This window comes from Enhydra lutris, unplaced genomic scaffold, assembly GCF_002288905.1.
Source record: "Enhydra lutris kenyoni isolate GAN:26980312 unplaced genomic scaffold, ASM228890v2 scaffoldscaffold8, whole genome shotgun sequence".
Lineage (NCBI taxonomy): Eukaryota > Metazoa > Chordata > Mammalia > Carnivora > Mustelidae > Enhydra > Enhydra lutris.
The window spans coordinates 21,347,733-21,369,027 of record NW_019154092.1 but is presented as its reverse complement, the minus strand read 5'-3'; the positions used below and the strand labels follow the sequence as shown (position 1 = coordinate 21,369,027).

Here is a 21,295-nt window from a genome sequence, read left to right as displayed (position 1 = left end):
ACCCCCCCCCAAGGCTTAGGGTAGTGAAACACAAGAATTCTAAGAAAAACTATTATTAGTAGGAGTATGAATTCTCTTCCTTTATTCTTAGGATGGCTTAAGTCTTTCCATCCTTTAGATGTCAGTTAACAGAGAAAGCTTCCCACTCACTCATGTGAGTGCCCATCATTCTCTCATTCCTTATTGGCATCTAATCTTTTTAGACGTTTACATATTTACATATTTGTTTGTTTCTAATCTGTCAGCCTTATCAGAATATAAACTCCATGAGAGCTGGTTCCATGCTCACCTTATTCACAGTCGTATTCTATGTGTCTTGCATAAAGACTAGCAGACTAGCACACAGAATGCAGTCACATTTGCTTAATAAATTAAACTTATGACCTCTTGCAAAGAGCATATATTTGAAACAAAAATTTTTAAATGTGCATTTTTATCTTATTTTTTCCAGTTTTATATATAAGCGAAGTGATTGATTTTTGAGTCTCATTACTGTTGGGTCATATTTTACATAAACGTTTCCTTTGTGTTACATGGATGTCCAAATTTAGAGAATAATAATTATTACAACCCCGACACCCCCCCCCCCCCATTACCCACATTTGCCGGTGTTCCTGGCATAATTCGCGAGCTTTGGATTTTTGTTTTTGTTTTCTTTCCTCACACTGATTTGAAGCCTGGCAGCTCTGACCTAATTTATAAGGCATTAAATGTATAATGTTTAAGTGTAAAAGTGCACGATCTCAAAACTTAACCCCAAAGATCCACGTCAGACGAAATCGACGCACATTTCTGCCAAGGGTTTGTCCCAAGAGTAGAACGACTCTCCAAAGTCTCTCTAGCCAAGTTGGCGGACTGCCCTGAGTACTGGACACAGCCTTCCTTTCTCGATTTGGGGGTCAGGCTTACTTTCCAATTGTTAAAGCACGCCTGTGTGTGCGTGCGAGACTTGTGAACCGTGAGGTGCGCCTTTGGGGCGTAGCCGAGCAGTTTAAACCAGCGAATCCGCGTTCAACTACACCTTCCACCTCTGCTCATCTCGGCAGATGCTCCACGGGTTTGCACGAACTCGCGGGTCCTGACCCTCCTTCCCTCTCCGCGGTGACCGGACAACCCGGGGCGGCCACTTCTTCCTGGGGGCGGGGGGTGAGGATGAAGTTGGAAAAACTGAACCAGAGCTACAGCCGAGCGCCAAAACGCACTTGGAGGGAGTCTTCAGCGCGCAGGAGAAGGAGGCAAGTTGCACCCGCGCGCAAGGGGCGGGCCGGCTCGGGCCGCTCGCATTTCCTGTGACAGGGTCTGCCCCAGCCTCTCCTTCTCCCTCCGCGGCGGGACCATTTCCTGAATCGCTGAAGCGGAGGGAGGACTGGGGCGCGGCTCTACCACTAGCTCAAACGGGAGGGGGGCCGGGGCAGGAAAGGAGGAAGGACGAGAGGTCTGCCAAGAACAGAGCAATGCTGCCAGGGCTGTGGTTCCCGGTAACGCGCCGTAAGAGGACTTCTATGGGCCAGAGGAACTCCTGGAGGCCAGGACGGCCGGCTTTTCGTCGGGTGCCGGAGCATCCCCCCTCCCCGCATTCCCGAGGTGGTTCGGCCCGAGAGGCCGGCGTCTCTCCCCCAGTTTGCCGTTCACCCGGAGCGCTCGGGACTTGCCCGTAGTGGTGACGGCGGCAACATGTCTGTGGCGTTTGCAGCCCCGAGGCAGCGAGGCAAGGGGGAGATCACTCCCGCTGCGATTCAGAAGGTGAAGCCTCGCGGGGTCGGGGATGCCAGGCGCATCCTGCCCTTGGGAGCGCACGGGGGGCCAGCCCGGGAGTCGGCCGGGCCGGGGGCGGAGGCGGGCCTGCAGGGAGGCGGTCGTATGTGGGAACCCGAGCCGCGGGCTGAGCCTGAGTGGGTGGTGGAAGGCGGCGAACCGGTTCTCCCACGGAGTCCTGCGCGCGTTTGGGCTCTTTCCTACAGGCACAAAAGCCCAAGTAACCGCCGCCAGATTTCTCTAGGGATGGGGCGGCGCTCGGGCGGCGGGGCGCGTGCGCCCGGCCGTAGCGGCCGCGCGGGGAAGGGTTGTTTGTCGGAGCCGGCGCCCCCCGCGGCCCCGCGCGTCTCTCCGGAGTTACTTTGGCGTCGCCCCGCCCAGCGCGCCGCGGCTGCTTCGTGCACACCCGACCTCGGGTCCCGGGAGGCCGAGGGGAAGTCGGAGCGCGGGTCGCCACCCTCCGCCGCGCTGTGCTCTTCCGCTGACTTGGGGAGCTCCGGGGAGAACTTGGGGGGACGCTGCAAGAGCCCGAGGGGCGGGTGGAGGAGGGCCGTGTGGACTTAGGGGCTACCCTCGGAGTTCCCTTCTCCCTTCCGGATTCTCCCCCTCTCCGTGTACATCTGCCGCGAATACTCATCGAGCGCCTGCTCTGGGTGCTGAGGCTACAGTGGTGAGCCCTGGTCCCTGCCTTCATGGAACTTGGAGTCTCGGGGCGGAGACAATCTGATAATCGTGACCTATTACAAAAGTCGTGATAAATACACGGGGAGGTGCGTCCCTTTTAGAGGGTAGTGCTGCCTCTGTCGCTGCTGTGTTACTGCCAGTTGGGGACACAGAGCTTCTTTATTATCCGCTATCCCTTGTTGCCTGTGAGCAAGGCAGTCGTCTGAATTTTAGTCAGCCAGACTTTGAAAAGTTACTTGCTAAATTGAGCAGTTTACCTTAAATATTTCGGTCATGTTGTATACACTGGGATGAGGATGAAAACTGAAGAAAAGTCAACTTTTCGTACTACTCAGGACACCATTGTATGTCCAGCGGATTATGTTAATGGGTTTCTGTTTACTGTCAGGTTCTTTGTAGTGTGGCATTTGACATTTGCCCAACTGTTGCTTTATTTTATGCATAAACCCGCTTGTCAGTGCCTGGAAATGCACTGCGTTCACGTAGTACATTGGGCTAAGTCTGCAGCCTGGCAAACAGCTCCAAGTACATATACGGACGACGCGTTTCTGGAGGGATTCACTTTTTATTTTTATTTTTGGACTGTAGAAGAGTTCTGTGGTTGGTTGGTTGGTTTCCAAAAAGTTTTTCCTACATACATGTTAAGATATTTGTTATGAGTGATTAATTCAGGAGTTGGCAGATCAATTAGTTTTCATTCTCAGATGAGAAGAGGACTGATTCCAAATTAGGTGCCTTAGTGTACAGTGTGAGAGGTTACTGTTAGAAATGAGACATTCTATGGTGAAGTTTGTTAGGTTGAGTAATTAACTGAGGAGATACGTTGTGAAATCATTAGATTGGACTAATGGATTTTTAAAGACTTTTTTTTTTTTTTGGCATCCTTTGATTCTATTTAGGAAATAACTGTACTTTTTGGAAGAGCATGTCAGTATATATATTTTTTCCTAGCAAGTGAAGATTGTGATTCATATGTAGGAAGAAAGTCACAATTTAGGTTAAATGGATTTTTGTTTTTAAAAGAGCTACATTAACTAAATTGCTGAGATAGACTGATTATTGTATTATACTTTATTAAGTCTTGGAAAGGTGAGGCACATTCTGGAGGAGCATCTACTTCTGTCCTTTAACCTTAAGATAAATCTGAGCCCCTGAAATCCCAAGTGATTTGCACAGGATTGGGAAGCTGGCACTCAAACTAACTAACCTTTTCATTGCTACATCAGTACTCTTTACTCAATGCCGCCTTGCTTAAATGAGTTATTTAACCCTTAAAGCCAGTATTGCTCTGAATTACTTTAAGATGATAGAATGATAAATTGATAAGCTTTTTGTTTTTAAACTTTTTGGGACAACTTAATTATAAGGTAAGTTCATAAAGTCTGCAACAAATAATACATGATTAGAAATTATCATGTTTCATTATACTGTATTTGAAGAATCACAGAACCATACTGTGTAACACTTGGAAACTAGCCATCCATCTCCTCAAGCTTCATGGCTTACATTTTCATGTGTTCACTGTGGGTAAAGAGAAAATTTTTCTTTACTACCGCAAAGCATAAGAATGATGCAGTCAGCTCGGACCCCTACCTCTTAGTTTTAACAGACTAAAGCTTCTATTACAGGTAGTAGAGGTAATAAAATGTTTGAATACAAAAGAAACCCCTCCTGGGCTGCAGGAATAATAATATTCAGAGGGAGACTAATTGGAATAGAGTTACTTGAAAATTGTTGATACCATTCCAGAGGTGTAGAATAAGACTTAAAAGACCAGAATAGATTCAATTTCTATATGAATAAACATATCTAGAAATCTGAAGGATTTTTAAAAATTTTATATGATGCACTAGATTTATAATAAACTTTTTCTAATTTTATTTCAGATGTTGGATGAAAATAACCATCTTATTCAGTGTATAATGGACTATCAGAATAAAGGAAAGACCTCAGAGTGTTCTCAGTAAGAATGATATGAAAAAATTTTTTGTATTCATTTTTCCATGTTGATTAATTTTTTATTTTTCTTTTTAATAACAGCTTTAATGAGATATAATTCACATACTGTGCAATTCACCCTTTTTAAAGTGTACAATTCAAAGCTTTTGGTATATTCATAGAGTTGTGTTATCATCACTTCAGTCCATTTTAGAACATTTTCATCATCTCTAAAAGAATCCTGTACCCATTAGCAATAACTTTCCATTCCCACCTCCTAATCCCTCACTCCCTAACAACCTCTAATTTGCTTTCTGTCTGTATAGATTGGCCTGTTGCGGACAATTCATGTAAATGACTTCATATAATCTGTGGTCTTTTTTGACTGAGTTCTTTTTCCTTAGCATAATATTTTCCAAGGTTCATCAATATGAAGCATATATTAGTACTTCCTCCCTATTGCCAAATAATTTTTCAGTGTTTTATTTATACCATGTTTTATTTATCCATCAGTAATGGACATTTGGGTTTTCATTTCTTGGCTGTTATGAATACTTCTGTGAAGATTAGTATATAATTTTTTGTGTGACTTTTCCTGATTTTTGTAAAAGAAAAATTTGTTCTTTGGGCTGCAGTGGATGTCTTTTTTTTCTTTTTTTGATACTTACCCTGCATTGTAAAATAATGACTTCAAATTTCTGTGTAGTCTGATTTGTGGAAGAGTTAGATCGTCACATATGTAGGATATTTAATTACATCCATATATGTGGTTGAGAAAGCAAAGCTTGTATCTAATAGAGTGTTGGTTATCATTCATAAGAACCAAATTTGTGATTTTGAAGTGATACATTAGAAGTAAATGCTATCCTTAATAGAATTAGGTGTAGTAGAACAAGTTCAATATTTTATCAGAAGTCTCTAGGATAGGGCACCTGATGGCTCATTTGGTTAAGGGACTGCCCTTGGCTTGGGTCATGATCCCAGGGTCCTGGGATCGAGCCTCGCATTGGGCTCCCTGCTCAGCAGGGAGTCTGCTTCTCCCTTTCCCCTTCCCCTTGCTTGTGCTCACTCTCTTTCTCCCTCTCTCTCTCTCTCTCTGGGTGTCAAATTAAAAAAAAAAAAAAAAAAAAGTCTGTAGCACTGTCCAGTAGAAATATATTGCAAGCCACATACATAATTTTACATTTGCTGGTAGACATATTAAACAAAAGGGAACAGGAGAAATTAATATTAATAATATATTTTATTTAAGCCATTATTTCCAAAATAATATCACTTTAGTACATAACTAGTATAAATATATCGAGATAGTTTATATTCTTTTGTTTCATACTTAGTCTTTGAAATCCCTTGTGAGTCTTACACAATAACACATCATTTGAGTTAGCCATATTTCATTCTACTTAGTGGCTACTCTATTGGATAGTGCAACTCTAAAATATTTTATTGTGACCATTGTTTTGAGACACATCTGTCTCTTCTAGAGATCTCACTAGTCTGTCCTCAAGTAGATTTTTCAAGCAACCCTGGGTCTTGCCTCTGCATGCGCTTTCCTGCTCTACTGGACTTTTGCTATCACTTGATTCACCCTTTATCTAATTTTGAGTCTCTCTTGGTTGCTTTGTCTTTTCCCTCTTTGTTTAATAGCATTTTTGAAATGAAAAAGTCGTGTAGGGTCATTGTAAAAAGAAAAAGTATAAAATTTGGTAGATATAAAAGTAAGTCACATTTCACTTTCCACTATTAACGCTTTTCTCCTTTCCTCAGGGGTAACTACTTTTAATAGTTTAGTACCTGTTCAGACATTTCTCTGTGTGTTTACACACATGGCATTCATATCTACATAAGCACATTTAGATAAATGTTTTGTTTTTTAATAGGTTAGAATTTTATAAATGGAATGGCTGGGTCAAAGACCATGCTAAATTGCCAAATTACCCTGCAAGAAGATTTTATCTGTTTGTTTTCTCTCAGCCAGATTTCAGAGCCTTGGTTTCCAACATCCTCTGCCAACATTGAATATTAGTCTTCTTTTAAATTTTTCCACATCTGGTTGGTGAAAAGTGGTATCTTTTTCTAGAACTTTTTATTTTGAAATAATTTCATTCTTACAAAAAAATGTTTTAAAGACAGTATAAGAAATTCCTGAAATTCCTGTATGCACTTCAGTTTCATTTTTCTCCATATCATTCATTTCTTTTCCATATTGTTTCTCTGAAGCATTTGAGAATAAGTTGCAGACACGATTCTCTCTTACCTTTAATTACCTCAGGGTGTAATTTATAAAAATAGGCACAAATTCTTAAATAATCAGAGTATAATTATTAAAATTAAGAATGCAATACTATAATCTTCAGACCTGTTTAAAATTTTGCTAATTGTCCCATTAATGTATTTCTTCTGGTTTAGGATCCAGTGCAGGATCAGATGTTACATTTGTCACATGCCTTGAGTACACCTTTGATCTGAAATCATTCTTCAGTCTGTTATCTTTCATTGATGTTGAAGAATACATAGCAATTATTTTGTGGGACGTCCCTCATTTTGGGTTTGACTGGTGTTTCCCCTTGATTAGATTCATGTTACGTACTTTCTGCAGGAGCATCACAAATGTCATGGTGTGTCCTTCTCAATGCATTCTCAAGTAGCTGTATGATAGTGATTTGTCCCAGTATTTGTGAGAATCTTAATCACTTAGTTAAGGTGAGGGCTGCCAGTTTCTCCACTGTGAAGTTACTATTTTTATCCTTTTAATTCATATGTATCTTGTTGGGCAGATACCTTGAGATACACATAAGTTGTTCCTTCTTGTATTTTTTTTTTTTTTTTAAGCATTTAATTTAGCATCCATCATCCAGTGTTTCTTATTTCTTGGCTGAAACAGTTATTACTGTGGTGGTTGCCAAATGGTGACTAAGTCAATCATTCCTTTTATATTTATTTGAAATCCTACTATAAGGAAACCATTTCTCATTCCCTGCCCCCATTCACTCATTCATTTATTTATATGTGAATGGATTTATGTTACTTACTATGTTCTTACTATGTTCATTAGGTTATAATGTTACTTTCTTACTATGTTTATTAGGTTATAATGTTACTTTACCTCCCTCCCTCCCTTTTTCCCTCCCCCCTCCTTCCTTTCTTCCTTTCTTTCTTTCTTTAAGATTTTATTTATTTCTTTGACAGAGAGACAACGAGAGAGGAAACATAAGCAGGGGGAGTGGGAGAGGGAGAAGCAGGCTTTCTACTGAGCAGGGAGCCCCTTGCAGGGCTCTTTCCAAGGACCCATCCCAGGACTCATGACCTGAGTCAAAGGCAGACGCTTAACAACTGAGATACCCAGGAATCCCTCTGTTTTCTTTCTGAAGTTGTCCTCAGTGTTGACCACTGGAGCCCCTCAAGCTGGCTTTTTGATATGTATCCATTATTTTTTGAGCATTTTCTTATTTTCTTGCACCACAGAATGTTCTAGGCTCATCTTGTTCTTTTTCCTGCCCCAGTTTGGAATTACCCGTTTCTTCAAGCCCGGGTTCTTTTTTTAGAGAATGGTATTTAGAAACTTAGGTCTGAGTACCAGGATATTTTCTTTTCTAGTCATTTGTACATTTTGTATTTTATATGATCATTTCCATTACTTTTATGTATATTGTTTCTTTAAGGAGTCATGTCTGTTTATATTTCAAAATATTCTTTAAAAAATTAATTAGCTGATCTATTTCCTTAGTTTAACTATGGATAATCATCAGTGGTAGGGAGATCACTGCCTCAGATCAGCCATGGGATAATAAAAGTTGACAGTCTCTGATTAGAATACTTATTTTCACCTATGGCTTTTTATTTATTTATTTATTTATTTATTTATTTATTTATCATAAAGATTTTTATTTATTTATTTGACAGACAGAGATCACAAGCAGGCAGAGAGGCAGGCAGAGAGAGAGAGAGGAAGGGAAGCAGGCTCCCTGCCGAGCAGAGAGCCCGATATGAGGCTCGATCCCAGGACCCTGAGACCATGACCTGAGCCGAAGGCAGAGGCTTAACCCACTGAGCCACCCAGGCGCCCCTCACCTATGGCTTTTTAAACTGCCAGATAGAGCCAAGGATTTAGACATAGTCTGGGTTCAGTTTCTTAGAGGACCCAGCAGTACATAGCATGGATAGGACATATTTAGATATAGAATCAGCCTTTCCAACTTGAGTCAACAAAAGATTATACTGTTTTATTCTTTATATTCTTAGTTTTTTTGTGTGTATGTATAATCATTTCCCCCTTCTCTGCATATTGGAATAGACCTCATTTTCTCACATATTTGGTGCAGATGGGGTTTAAATTGATTTAGATGGGTCTTACATTTTGCTCTTCCTGATGGATTCTTAAATTTCTTTCATTCTTAAAGCTCTTTATTCTTTCTTTTTTAAGTTTTTAGTGTTGGTTTATGAGTAAAGAAAAAAATTCTTCCTCTCAACCTTAAATGTTCTTGCTTCTTGCATTAGGAGAAGGAACAGGAAAATGAAGAAGAGCATCAATAAATGATAGCCATCTGGGAACTGATAGTTCGATTTTAATTAAACAATTCAGGAAGATGTGATAACTTTGCCTAAAACAGTGTGTTTTTAATATAAAATAACTTTTTATGAAAGTAGTATGTGAATTATAGAAAATTAAAAAACACATATGACGTAAAAATGAGTTAACAAACACTATATTCTCATCACATAAAGATTTTTCACTGGTAACATCTCTGTGTATATTGCTGTACCTATCTTTATCTATATATATGTACATGCTCCCGTTATGCTCAATAAATAACAAATCACTGTAGAGCTCATATGCACAGGTTCTCTTTCCTTTAGATTCTGATAACATGTGTGAGAATGTATTGTTCTGTTGTAGTGTTTGATTTGAGTATTTTGTTAATCAACTTAAATATTTACTTAAATCAGCCCTTATTTTTTTGTATTTCATCATGAATGTAACTACTTCAGAGTGTACTGTAAGTGGTTTTCATGCAAAAAAATTTCTACTAATCATTATATAAAAGAATGTAGTTTTAAATCTCTAGTTAGGAATATAATTTTTATTCTGTAAATCGTATTTCTGTTTTCTTATACATATAATCTTCATAGTTTCTTGGTAAAGGTTTATTGTTAAAAATGAGATCTGACTTTTTTGGTTCATTTTCTAAAAATTTTATTTATTTATTATTTTTATTAACATACAATGTATTATTTGCCCCATGGGTACAGATCTCTGAATCGTCAGGCTTACACACTTCATAGCACTCACCATATTACATACCCTTTCCAATGTCCATAACCCAACCACCCTCTCCACACCCTCCTCCCCCCAGCTACCCTCAGTTTGTTTTGTGAGATTAAGAGTCTCTTATAGTTTGTCTTCCTCCCGATCCCATGTTGTTTCATTTTTTCTTCCCTACCCTGCAATGCCCCCCACTTTGCCTCACAAATTCCTCATATCAGGGAGATCATATGATAATTGTCTTTCTCCAATTGACTTATTTCGTTCAGTATAATACCCTCTAGTTCCATCCACATCATTGCAAATGGCAAGATTTCATTTCTTTTGATGGCTGCATAGTATTCCATTGTAAATATATATCACATCTTCTTTATCCATTCATCTGTTGATGGACATCTAGGTTCTTTCCAGAGTTTGGCTATTGTGGACATTGCTGCTATAAACATTCGGGTGCACGTGCCCCTTTGGATCACTGCAATTGTATCTTCAGGTTAAATACCCAGTAGTGCGATTGCTGGGTTGTAGGGTAGTTCTGTTTTCAACTTTTGAGGAACCTCCGTGCTGTTTTCCAGAGTGGCTGCACCAGCTTGCATTCCCACTAACAGTGTAGGAGGGTTCCCCTTTCTCCGCATCCTCGCCAGCATCTGTCATTTCCTGACTTGTTAATTTTAGCCATTCTGACTGGTAAGAGGTGGTATCTCATTGTGGTTTTGATTTGTATTTCCCTGATGCCGAGTGATGTGGTGCATTTTTTCATGTGTCTGTTGGCCATCTGGATGTCGTCTTTGCAGAAATGTCTGTTGATATCTTCTGCCCATTTCTTGATTGGATTATTTGTTCTTTGGATGTTGAGTTTGATAAGCTCTTTATAGATTTTGTGTACTAGCCCTTTATCTGATATGTCGTTTGCAAATATCTTCTCCCATTCTGTCAGCTGTCTTTTGGTTTTATTGACTGTTTCCTTTGCTGTGCAAAAGCTTTTGATCTTGATAAAATCCCAATAGTTCATTTTTGCCCTTGCTTCCCTTGCCTTTGGTGATGTTTCTAGGAAGAAGTTGCTGCGGCTGAGGTCGAAGAGGTTGCTGCCTGTATTCTCCTCAAGGATTTTGATGGATTCCTGTCTCACATTGAGGTCTTTCATCCATTGTGAGTCTATTTTTGTGTGTGGTGTAAGGAAATGGTCCAGTTTCATTCTTCTGCATGTGGCTGTCCAATTTTCCCAACACTATTTGTTGAGGAGACTGTCTTTTTTCCATTGGACTTTTTTCCTACTTTGTCGAAGATTAGTTGACCATAGAGTTGAGGGTCTATTTCTGGGCTCTCTAACTGTTCCATTGATCTATGTGTCTGTTTTTGTGTCAGTACCATACTGTCTTGATGATGGCAGCTTTTTAATACAGCTTGAAGTCTGGAATTGTGATGTCACCAACTTTGGCTTTCTTTTTCAACATTCCTCTTGCTGTTCGGTGTTTTTTCTCATTCCATATACATTTTAGGATTATTTGTTCCATTTCCTTGAAAAAATTAATGATAGCTTGATAGGGATTGCATTAAATGTGTAGATTGCTTTAGGTAGCATAGACATTTTCACAATATTTGTTCTTCCAATCCATGAGCATGGAACATTTTTCCATTTCTTTGTGTCTTCCTCAATTTCTTTCATGGGTACTTTATAGTTTCCTGAGTACAGATTCTTTGCCTCTTTGGTTAGGTTAATTCCTGGGTATCTTATGGTTTTGGGTGCAGTTGTAAATGGGATCGACTCCTTAATTTCTCTTTGTTCTGTCTTGTTGGTGTATAGAAATGCAGCTGATTTCTGTGTGTTGGGTTTAATATTCTGACACTTCACTGAATTCCTGTATTAGTTCTAGCAGTTTTGGACTGGAGTCTTTTGGGTTTTCCACATAAAGTATCATATCATTGGCAAAGAGTGAGAGTTTGTATACTTCTTTGCCGATTCAGATGCCTTTAATTTCTTTTTGTTGTCTGATTGCTGAGGCTAGGACTTCTAGTACTGTGTTGAATAGCAGTGTTGATAGTGGGCATCCCTGCTGTGTTCCTGATCTTAGCGGAAAAGCTTTCAGTTTTTCCCCATTGAGAATGATGTTCGCTGTGGGTTTTTCATAGTTGGCTTTGATGATATTGAGGAATGTACCCTCTCTCCCTACACTTTGATCAAGAAAGGATGCTGTACTTTGTCAAATGCTTTTTCAGCATCTATTGAGAGTATCATATGGTTGTTGTTCTTTCTTTATCAATGTATTGTATCACATTGATTGATATGTGGATGTTGAACCAACCTTGCAGCCCAGGAATAAATCCCACTTGGTCGTGGTGAATAATCCTTTTAATGTACTGTTGGATCCTATTGACTAGTATTTTGGTGAGAATTTTCACATCTGTGTTCATCAAGGATATTGGTCTGTAATTCTCTTTTTTGATAGGGTTTTTGTCTGGTTTTGGGATCAAGGTAATGCTGGCCTCATAAAATGAGTTTTGAAGTTTTCCTTCTGTTTCTATTTTTTGGAACAGTTTCAGAAGAATAGGTATTAATTCTTCTTTAAATGTTTGTTAGAATTCCCCTGGGAAGCTGTCTGGCCCTGGTCTCTTGTTTGTTGGGAGATTTTTGATGACTGCTTCAATCTCCTTACTGGTTATGGGTCTGTTCAGGTTTTCTATTTATTCCTGGTTCCGTTTTGGTAGTTTATATGTCTCTAGGAATGCATCCATTTCTTCCAGATTGTCGAATTTGCTGGCATATAGTTGCTTATAATATGTTCTTATAATTGTTGGTATTTCTTTGGTGTTGGTTGTGATCTCTTCTCTGTCATTCATGATGTTATTTATTTGGGTCCTTTTCAGCCTTTGCTCTGGTCCAAAGATTTTGAATAGTTATGTTTTCATTTTCTTTGTTTCCAAGAATTTTTTGAATTCTTCTTTAACTTCCTGGTTGACCCATTCATTGTTTAGTAGGATGCTCTTTAGCCTCCACGTATTTGGGTTCTTTCCAACTTTCCTCTTTGTGATTGAGTTCTAGTTTCAGAGCATTGTGGTCTGAAAATATTCAGGGAATGATCCCAACCTTTTGGTACCAGTTGAGACCCGATTTGTGACCCAGGATGTGATCTATTCTGGAGAATGTTCCATATGCACTAGAGAAGAATGTGTATTCTGTTGCTTTGGGATGGAATGTTCTGAATATATCTGTGATGTCCATCTGGTCCAGTGTATCATTTAAGCCCTTTATTTCTTTGTTGATCTTTTGCTTGGATGGATCTATTTCAATGTGGGGGGTGTTAAAGTCCCCAACTATTATTGCATTATTGTCAATGTGTTTCTTTGATTTTGTTGTTAATTGGTTTATATAGTTGGCTGCTCCCATGTTAGAGGCATAGATACTTAAAATTCTTAGATCTTCTTTTTGGATAGACCCTTTGAATATGATATAGTGTCCTTCTCTTATCATAGTCTTTGGCTTAAAATCTAATTTATCTGGTATAAGGATTGCCACCAGCTTTCTTTGATGTCCATTAGCGTGGTAAATTCTTTTCCACCCCCTCACTTTAAATGTGGAGGTGTCTTTGGGTCTAAAATGAGTTTCTTGCAGACAGCATATTGATGGGTTTTGTTTTTTTAATCCATTGTGATATCCTGTGTCTTTTGATTGGGGAATTTAGCCCATTTACATTCAGGATAACTATTAAAAGATATGAATTTAGTGCCATTGTATTGCCTGTAAGGTGGCTGTTACTGTATATTGTCTCTGTTCCTTTCTGATCTACTACTTTGAGGTTCTATCTTTGCTTAGAGGACCCCTTTCATAATTTCTTGTAGGGCTGTTTTGGTGCTTGCAGTTTCTTTTAATTTTTGGTTGTCCTTGGAAGCTTTTTCGCTTTCCTTCTATTTTCAGTGATAGCTTAGCTGGATATAGTATTCTTGGCTGCATATTTTTCTCATTTAGTGCTCTGAATATATCATGCCAGTTCTTTCTCATCTGCCAAGTCTCTGTTGATAAGTCTGCTGCCAATATAATATTTCTGCCATTATATCTGACAGACTTCTTGTCCCGAGCTGCTTTCAGGATTTTCTCTTTGTCACTAAGACTAGTAAATTTTACGGTTATATGATGGGGTGTGGACCTATTTTAATTGATTTTGAGGGGATTCTCTGTGCCTCTTGAATTTTGATGCTTGTTCCCTTTGCCATATTAGGGAAATTCTCTATTATAATTTGCTCCAGTATACCTTCTGCCCCCCTCTCTCTTTCTTCTTCTGGAATTCCAATTATTCTAATATTGTTTCATCTTATGGTATCACTTATCTCTCGAATTCTCCCCTCATCGTCCAGTAGTTGTTTGTCTCTTTTGCTCAGTTTCTTTATTCCCTGTCATTCGGTCTTCTGTATCACTAATTCTCTCTTCTGCCCCATTTATTCTAGCAGTGAGAGCCTCCATTCTTGATTGCACCTCAATTCCTTTTTTGATTTCAGCTTGGTTAGATTTTAGTTCTTTTATTTCTCCACAGAGGGTTTCTCTAGTATCCTCCATGCCTTTTTTGAGCCCAGCTAGCACCTTGAGAATTGTCATTCTGAACTCTAGATCTGACATATTTCCAATGTCCACATTGATAAGGTCCCTAGCCATTGGTACTGCCTCTTGTTCTTTTTTTTTTGTGGCGAGTTTTTATGTCTTGTTATTTTTGGATCACTTCTTTTTTTATTCTGTCTCTTGAACTAATAATTTCTAGATGTATCTACTGAAAAACAACAACTCATGCTGTTTGTCCTCCAGAATCTGGCCTCTTCCTCATTTATACTCCAGCATGAATCTTGTAGGTCCTTACAGAGTCATTTCATGGGTCACTCTATGGAGCACACACAGCTCTCAGTCCCTCTGCTCATCATTTTCCCATGGAAAGGAATCCACTATGGAGCTCATGACAACTGGACCTTCTTCCCCTGGGGGAAATGGCACGGTATCATGATGCAGGAATCGGCTGGGTTTGGAGACTCGCAGGGCTGTGTGCCAGAGCTAGAAACCAGTTCATTTTTTAATTATACCAGTAAATTTAAGAGTGGTTATTTGACCTTACTCCAGATAATTGATGTAGTCATTCTTAGTGGAATCTTTGGGAAGTAGAAGTGGAACTGCCTCTCATTTAATAGGTTAATAATTATGGGTATTTTGGAATATCTACAGTATTTATTAGGAAGTTACCATCATCAAAAGTAAAATGTTTGTATCTGTCCTTATCATTATATACTCAGTTTTTTTGGTTAATATAGACCATTTTAGAAATAATAAGCATGTACATTAAAAAAGTAAAAGTATATACAGAATAAAGTTTCTCAGGAAAATATTTCTGTAATATTTGTAGAAGAATCTACTTTTTTTTTTTTTTATCATTTCAGAAGAGTCAGCTGAAGCCAGATTCTTCTGGAATGTTTGCTTATTGCTTTTTAGGTGATGTATACACAGACTTGAATGTGAATATATACTACCTTTTCATTAATATTCATCTTTAAGTCTTGAATGGATCTTAGGAAAACTCATTTGATGAATGCTGTAAAAATAATGCAGATTAAAAAAAAGAAACCCTAGTGAAGTTAGAGAAGATAATTTAAGTAGAAGATTTGGGGCTATTGGGAAAATTGGAGTAATTTGAATGGGTTTGTGGATGATTACATGGTATTACTGTAGTAATATTTGTTCTGCTGTGGTTGTATATGGGAATTTCCTTGTTTTTAGGAAATGAAGTGTTGGGAGTAGTGGGATATTATGTCTGTAACTGAGTCAAAAGATTTTGAAGAAAGTGTGTGTGTGCCTGCATGTATGTACATACTGGTGTGTGTGTTTAGAGATGGAGTAAGACAAATGTAGTGAAATGCCAATGATTGGGGAGTGTGGGAGAACGATATTTGGGAATTATTCATACTGTTCTGAAAACTCTTAAGTTTAAAATTATTTCAAAAATTAAAGTTAAAAAGATTTAGGTTGGGAAATGTTTTAAAGTATTCCATAAAAGGAGGCTGTATTTATAGGTATTTAGAACTATAAGGGACTTTGGAGATCTACTTAAACTCCCTTTGTTTTTACAAATGAGCCCTTGAGAGTGTGGCAGATTAGATTTAACAGTATTCTAATGTGGACTTGGTAAGTATTAATCAGCAGGACTAAAATTTTTTCTTGAAGGGTCATGAGGAAGCCACAGTCTCTTAGTAAGATTTGTTATTTTATTTTTGCAGGGTGGTCAGCAAACCTCATATCTGAATATATATATACATATATATATATATATGTATGTATATATATATATTTTAAAGATTTTATTTATTTATTTGACACAGAGAGATCACAAGTAGGTGGAGAGGCAGGCAGAGAGAGAGAGAGAGAAGAGGAAGCAGGCTCCCCACTGAGCAGAGAGTCCGATGCGGGGCTCGATCCCAGGATGCTGGGATCACGACCTGAGCCCAAGGCAGAGGCTTTAACCCACTGAGCCACCCAGGTGCCCCTCATATCTGAATATATTAAAGCCATATTAATACTCAGAGAAGAAAAGAAAAACTTAGAGGTGTAAACTTTGAAGTGGTTTATATATATTTTTTAAAAGTTTTCATTTATTTATTCATTTGTCAAGGAGAAAGAGAGCATAAGCTGGAGGAGCTACAGGCTGAAGGAGAAAAACAGGCACCCCGCTGAGCAGGGATCAGATGTGATGGGGGTTGGGAGGTGTGAGGCCTCTATCCCAGGGATCCTGACCTGAGCCAAAGGCAGGCGCTTATCCCACTGAACCATCCAGGTGTCCCCTGGGTTATATGTTCTAATTAAAAATGGCTGGTTGGTTTGGGACGCCTGGGTGGCTCAGTTGGTTAAGCGGCTGCCTTCGGCTCAGGTCATGATCCCAGCGTCTTGGGATCGAGTCCCACATCGGGCTCCTTGCTCATCAGGGAACCTGCTTCTCCCTCTGCCTCTGCCTGCCATTCTGTCTGCCTGTGCTTGCTCTCTCTCCCTCTCTCGCTCTCTGACAAATAAATAAATAAAATCTTAAAAAAAAAAAAAAATGGCTGGTTGGTTTTAAAAAATGGCAAGATTTTGGAACCCGATATTTTAAATTCTATTCAAGATCTTTACGGAGTAATGAAATAGTTCCAGCTAGTGTTTCCTTTAGTGCTGTTTTAAACATTTTGACAATGTAATTAAGCATTTTGAAAAATGCAGTACAATGTAATAATTGCTGGTCCTTTTGACTAAGGATCACTGTAAAACAAACATTGTATCATGTCTGATTGAGCCACATTGTGTAATATGAGAGGAGGAGCATTAAGAGCCTAAACTTCTTAAACAACAGCAAAAAAAACACAAAAGGAAACCAAGAAACTTAGGGAAGTGTTGGTTATGTCTGTTACCTTGATTGTGGTGCTGGTGTCACAGGTGTTTGCATATGTCCAAACTCATCAAATGATACAAATTAAATGTGTGTGGATCTCTGTATGTTGGTTATGCCTCTAAGAAATCTGTAAAAAATAAACAAGAGAACATGAACTTGTTAGGAAAATTGAAGGTCAGTGAGAAGTAAGTTTTTTTTCTCTAATAAGAAAAAAGTAGTAAAGCCAATTCTAATAGAAATAAAATAATGCAGCAAAAGATTTCCTAGGATTCCTTCTATGGTGTATAGAGAACAACTTCATCTGGGATCTGTGTTAGAAGACTGTTCAGCTGAATAAAGTTCTTTTATCTTACTTTCATTATTTTGATTTGTATTTAATGTTTCTAGGTAAACAAAATTCTAAAACAGCCTAACAGTTTGGTGTAGGATTTATAAGTTTCTATTTGGAAGGTTTATAAACACTAGTTAACTGGATCACTACCAATTTGCAGAGACTTAGTAAAACTAATTCATAAGATCACCATGAACATACTTAACCACTTCATTGAACTAGTGAGACTTTGCTTTGTTTTTTAAAGTTAATTCTTTTTTTTTTTTTAAGATTTTATTTATTTATTTAACAGATAGAGATCACAAGTAGGCAGAGAGGCAGGCAGAGAGAGAGAGAGGAGGAAGCAGGCTCCCTGCTGAACAGAGAACCCGATGTGGGGCTCGATCCCAGGACCCTGGAATCATGTCCTGAGCCGAAGGCAGAGGCTTTACACTGAGCCACCCAGGCGCCCCTGTTTTTTTTTTTTTTTAAGATTTTATTTATTTATTTGACAGAGATCACAAGCAGTCAGAGAGGCACTCAGAGAGAGAGAGGAGGAAGCAGGCTCCCCATTGAGCAGAGAGCCTGATGCGGGGCTCGATCCCAGGACTGTGGGATCATGACCTGAGCTGAAGGCAGAGGCCTTAACCCACTGAGCCACCCAGGTGCCCCAGGTGCCCCTGTTTTTTAAAGTTAATTCTTAAGGGTATTAGTCCCCTATTGTATTCTGTCTCATGTAGATGTATGTATGTGTATATGATATATTATAGTATAATATAAACTCATATGTGTGTATGTGTGTGTGTGTAAGTGAAGACACCTATTCATTGTTTTCTCTACATGCTGAGCCCTAACAGATGTTTGGTACAACTGCAGCAGGTATCAGTTGTTGCTTACTACTGCTGGAGAAAGAAAAGTTGTGTGATTCCTGCCTCCTTCCTGACATTTTCAGCAGAGCCTATTGCCTTAACTTGGGTTTGGGGTTTTTGGCAATATGAATATGGCAGGGTGGAGGGAATAAGCATGTCAATTTTGTTGAATTCCTTCATTCTAGATCTGTTTTTAGAAAACACATGTGCTATGTATAGAGCCAGTACATATATCAGTAATTCCATTTCCTGAGCTGTGCAAATGTTGTGCATGTTACCAACCTTTGTAAACCTCAGTTGCCTCATCTGGTAAAATGGAGAAAATAAGTACTTTTACCTCAAAGCTTGGGTTTGAGGATTGACTCTTATATATGAGTATATAAAACAACTATAGCAATATCTAGCACGTGGTAAGATCTGTGTGTTTGTTATCGTGGAGTGTATTTATTATTTGGAATTATTTTGCAGAGGAACTAGGAAAAAATTGATGGGCTATTGATGTTCAGGTAACAGAAATCTTTTATTAAACTTGAGAAATAATTAGAATGCTATTTGTATTTAAGCAGTAGGAAAAGAATTATTTTTAATATTGGTATTTGTTTTGTTTTAATAGGTATCAGCAGATGTTGCATACGAACTTGGTCTACCTTGCTACAATAGCAGATTCTAATCAAAATATGCAGTCTCTTTTACCAGCAGTAAGTACCTTTAAAATAGTGTGAAGTAGACAAAATCTTATATAGAGTTATGTACAGGATAACACATTTTTGTTTAGTGATTTTGAAGTTTTGTTTAGTAAATTCTGCCTTCTGAGAACATCAGGGTATTCTTCTATATGATCTAAAAGCTTCATTGTTTTGTTTTCATATTTAATGTGAGTCGATTCACCTAGAATTGTTTACCTTCCTGAAGAAGTTATATCCATTCATCCATTCACCCACATCTTCACCCACCTGCCTACTTATTTATTTATTTTAATTTGTAATTGCACATATAATTTATGAATAAGCATGTAGTATTTCAAAGCAAATCCCAGGCATCATATACTTTCCCTGGTAAATACTTCAGTATGCATCTCTAGCAGAGAAGCAGCAGTATTCCACCCAACAAGAGTAACCAGAGTTTCTTAATGTCTTTATTATAACCAGGCTATCTTCAGTTTTCACTGATTGTCTTAAATCACCCAAGCAGAATCCAGACAAGGTTCACATGTTGCATTGGTTGATATGTGTTTTAAGTTTCTTTGAATCTGTATCAGTTAAACTTTTTTATTCTCCATTTATTTGTTGAAGAACTTGGGTATCTTATATCTGGATTTGGCTAAATGTATCCTCATGGTCCTTTAATGTATTCTTCCATTTTATCTCTTATTTCCTATAAACTGATAATTAGGTAGAGAAGCTTGATTAGAGTTAGATTCAGTTTTGTGTTAAGAATATTTAATTGAGGGGCGCCTGGGTGGCTCAGTGGGTTAAAGCCTCTGCCTTCGGCTCGGGTCATGGTCCCAGGGTCCTGGGATTGAGCCCCACATCGGGCTCTCTGCTCAGTGGGGAGCCTGCTTCCTCCTCTCTCTCTGCCTGCCTCTCTGCCTACTTGTGATCTCTGTCAGTCAAATAAATAAATAAATCTTAAAAAAAAAAAGAATATTTAATTGAGGGGCGCCTGGGTGGCACAGTTGGTTGAGTGTCCGACTCTTGATCTCAGCTCAGATCATGATCTCAGGGTTGTGAGTTTAACGACTGTGTTGAGCTCCACTTAAAAAAGAAAAGAATATTTCATTGGTGGTGCTGTGTTGCCTATTGTATGTATAATATCAGGGGGGAACATTTTGGTTGTTCCATTTTTAGTAATGTTAAGATTGATGAATGGTGGGGTGCCTGGGTGGCTCAGTGGGTTAAGCCTCTGCCTTTTTCACTCAGGTTATGATCTCAGGGTCTTGGGATCGAGCCCCATCAGGCTCTCTGCTCAGCAGGGAGCCTGCTTCTCCCTTTCTCTCTGCCTGCCTACTTGTGATCTCCCTCTCTGTCAAATAAATAAATAAAATCTTTCTTTTTTTTTTTTTTTAAGATTTTATTTATTTATTTGACAGAAATCACAAGTAGGCAGAGAGGCAGGCGGAGAGAGAGAAGGGGAAGCAGGCTCCCTGCCAACGAGAGAGCCTGATGCGAGGCTCCATCCCAGGACCCCGGGATCATGACCTGAGCTGAAGGCAGACGCTTAACTCACTGAGCCACCCAGGCGCCCCATAAATAGATAAAATCTTAAAAAAAAAAAAAAAAAAAGTTCTCTCTGGAAATTTAGATTTCTAAAAAAGATTGATAAACGGGATAGGGTGTCTGGTTGGCTCATTCAGTAGAGCATGCAGCTCTTGATTATGAGTTCAAGCCCTAAGTTGGGTGGGAAATCTACCTAAAGAAAAAAGAAGATTGATTGATGGGCACAGTTGATACCATCCTGATGACTCTATTATAAATTTCCCCATCAACTTTTCATTTAATGGTTTTAGCAGTCACTGATGCTTGTTGGCCAGATATGTTATTTCTTTTTTTTTTTTTATTTTTTTTTAAAGATTTTATTTATTTATTTGTCAGAGAGAGAGAGAGAGGGAGAGTGAGCACAAGCAGATAGAGTGGCAGGCAGAGGCAGAGGGAGAAGCAGGCTCCCTGCTGAGCAAGGAGCCCGATGTGGGACTCGATCCCAGGATGCTGGGATCATGACCTGAGCCGAAGGCAGCGGCTTAACCCACTGAGCCACCCAGGCGTCCCCAGATATGTTATTTCATATTTGGATCACAAATGATGAATCTCTAATTTTGCGGTTCCTCCTGTATTTATTAGCTGTACTTCTTTTAAAAAAGAAAAAAATCCTTTCATCAAGTATTTGGTTATCCTGAGATAGAGAGTCTCTATATGAGAATCATGATTAAAGGCTGTTTTCTAGCCTCTTAACAGTTTTCAGAATAACAAGTTGGCCCCTAGCAATCTGTGAAAGTGACCAGTGATTTTTTTTTTTTATTATTGTCATCTAAACATACACGTTTTGTATTTTTAATGTGTCCATTGGAATCTTTTTTTTTTTTTTTTTTTTTTTT

At 38.9% G+C, this 21,295-nt stretch overlaps 1 protein-coding gene across 3 annotated transcripts in view; it reads left to right on the top strand.

The window, feature by feature from the left end:
* The first annotated feature begins 1,600 nt into the window (after positions 1–1,600).
* LOC111142549 (SS18, nBAF chromatin remodeling complex subunit) overlaps positions 1,601–21,295 on the top strand; it is a 93,813-nt gene continuing 74,118 nt past the window's right edge. For 2 of the 3 annotated variants that reach the window (XM_022495815.1, XM_022495814.1), the window contains exons 1-3: positions 1,601–1,743; positions 4,326–4,402; positions 18,818–18,902. In XM_022495815.1, coding sequence (XP_022351523.1) covers positions 1,675–1,743; positions 4,326–4,402; positions 18,818–18,902 — 231 coding nt within the window. In that variant the 5' untranslated portion in view covers positions 1,601–1,674. Of the gene's footprint in view, positions 1,744–4,325; positions 4,403–18,659; positions 18,711–18,817; positions 18,903–21,295 lie in introns of those variants that run through there. The other variant, XM_022495816.1, reaches the window with a different exon arrangement.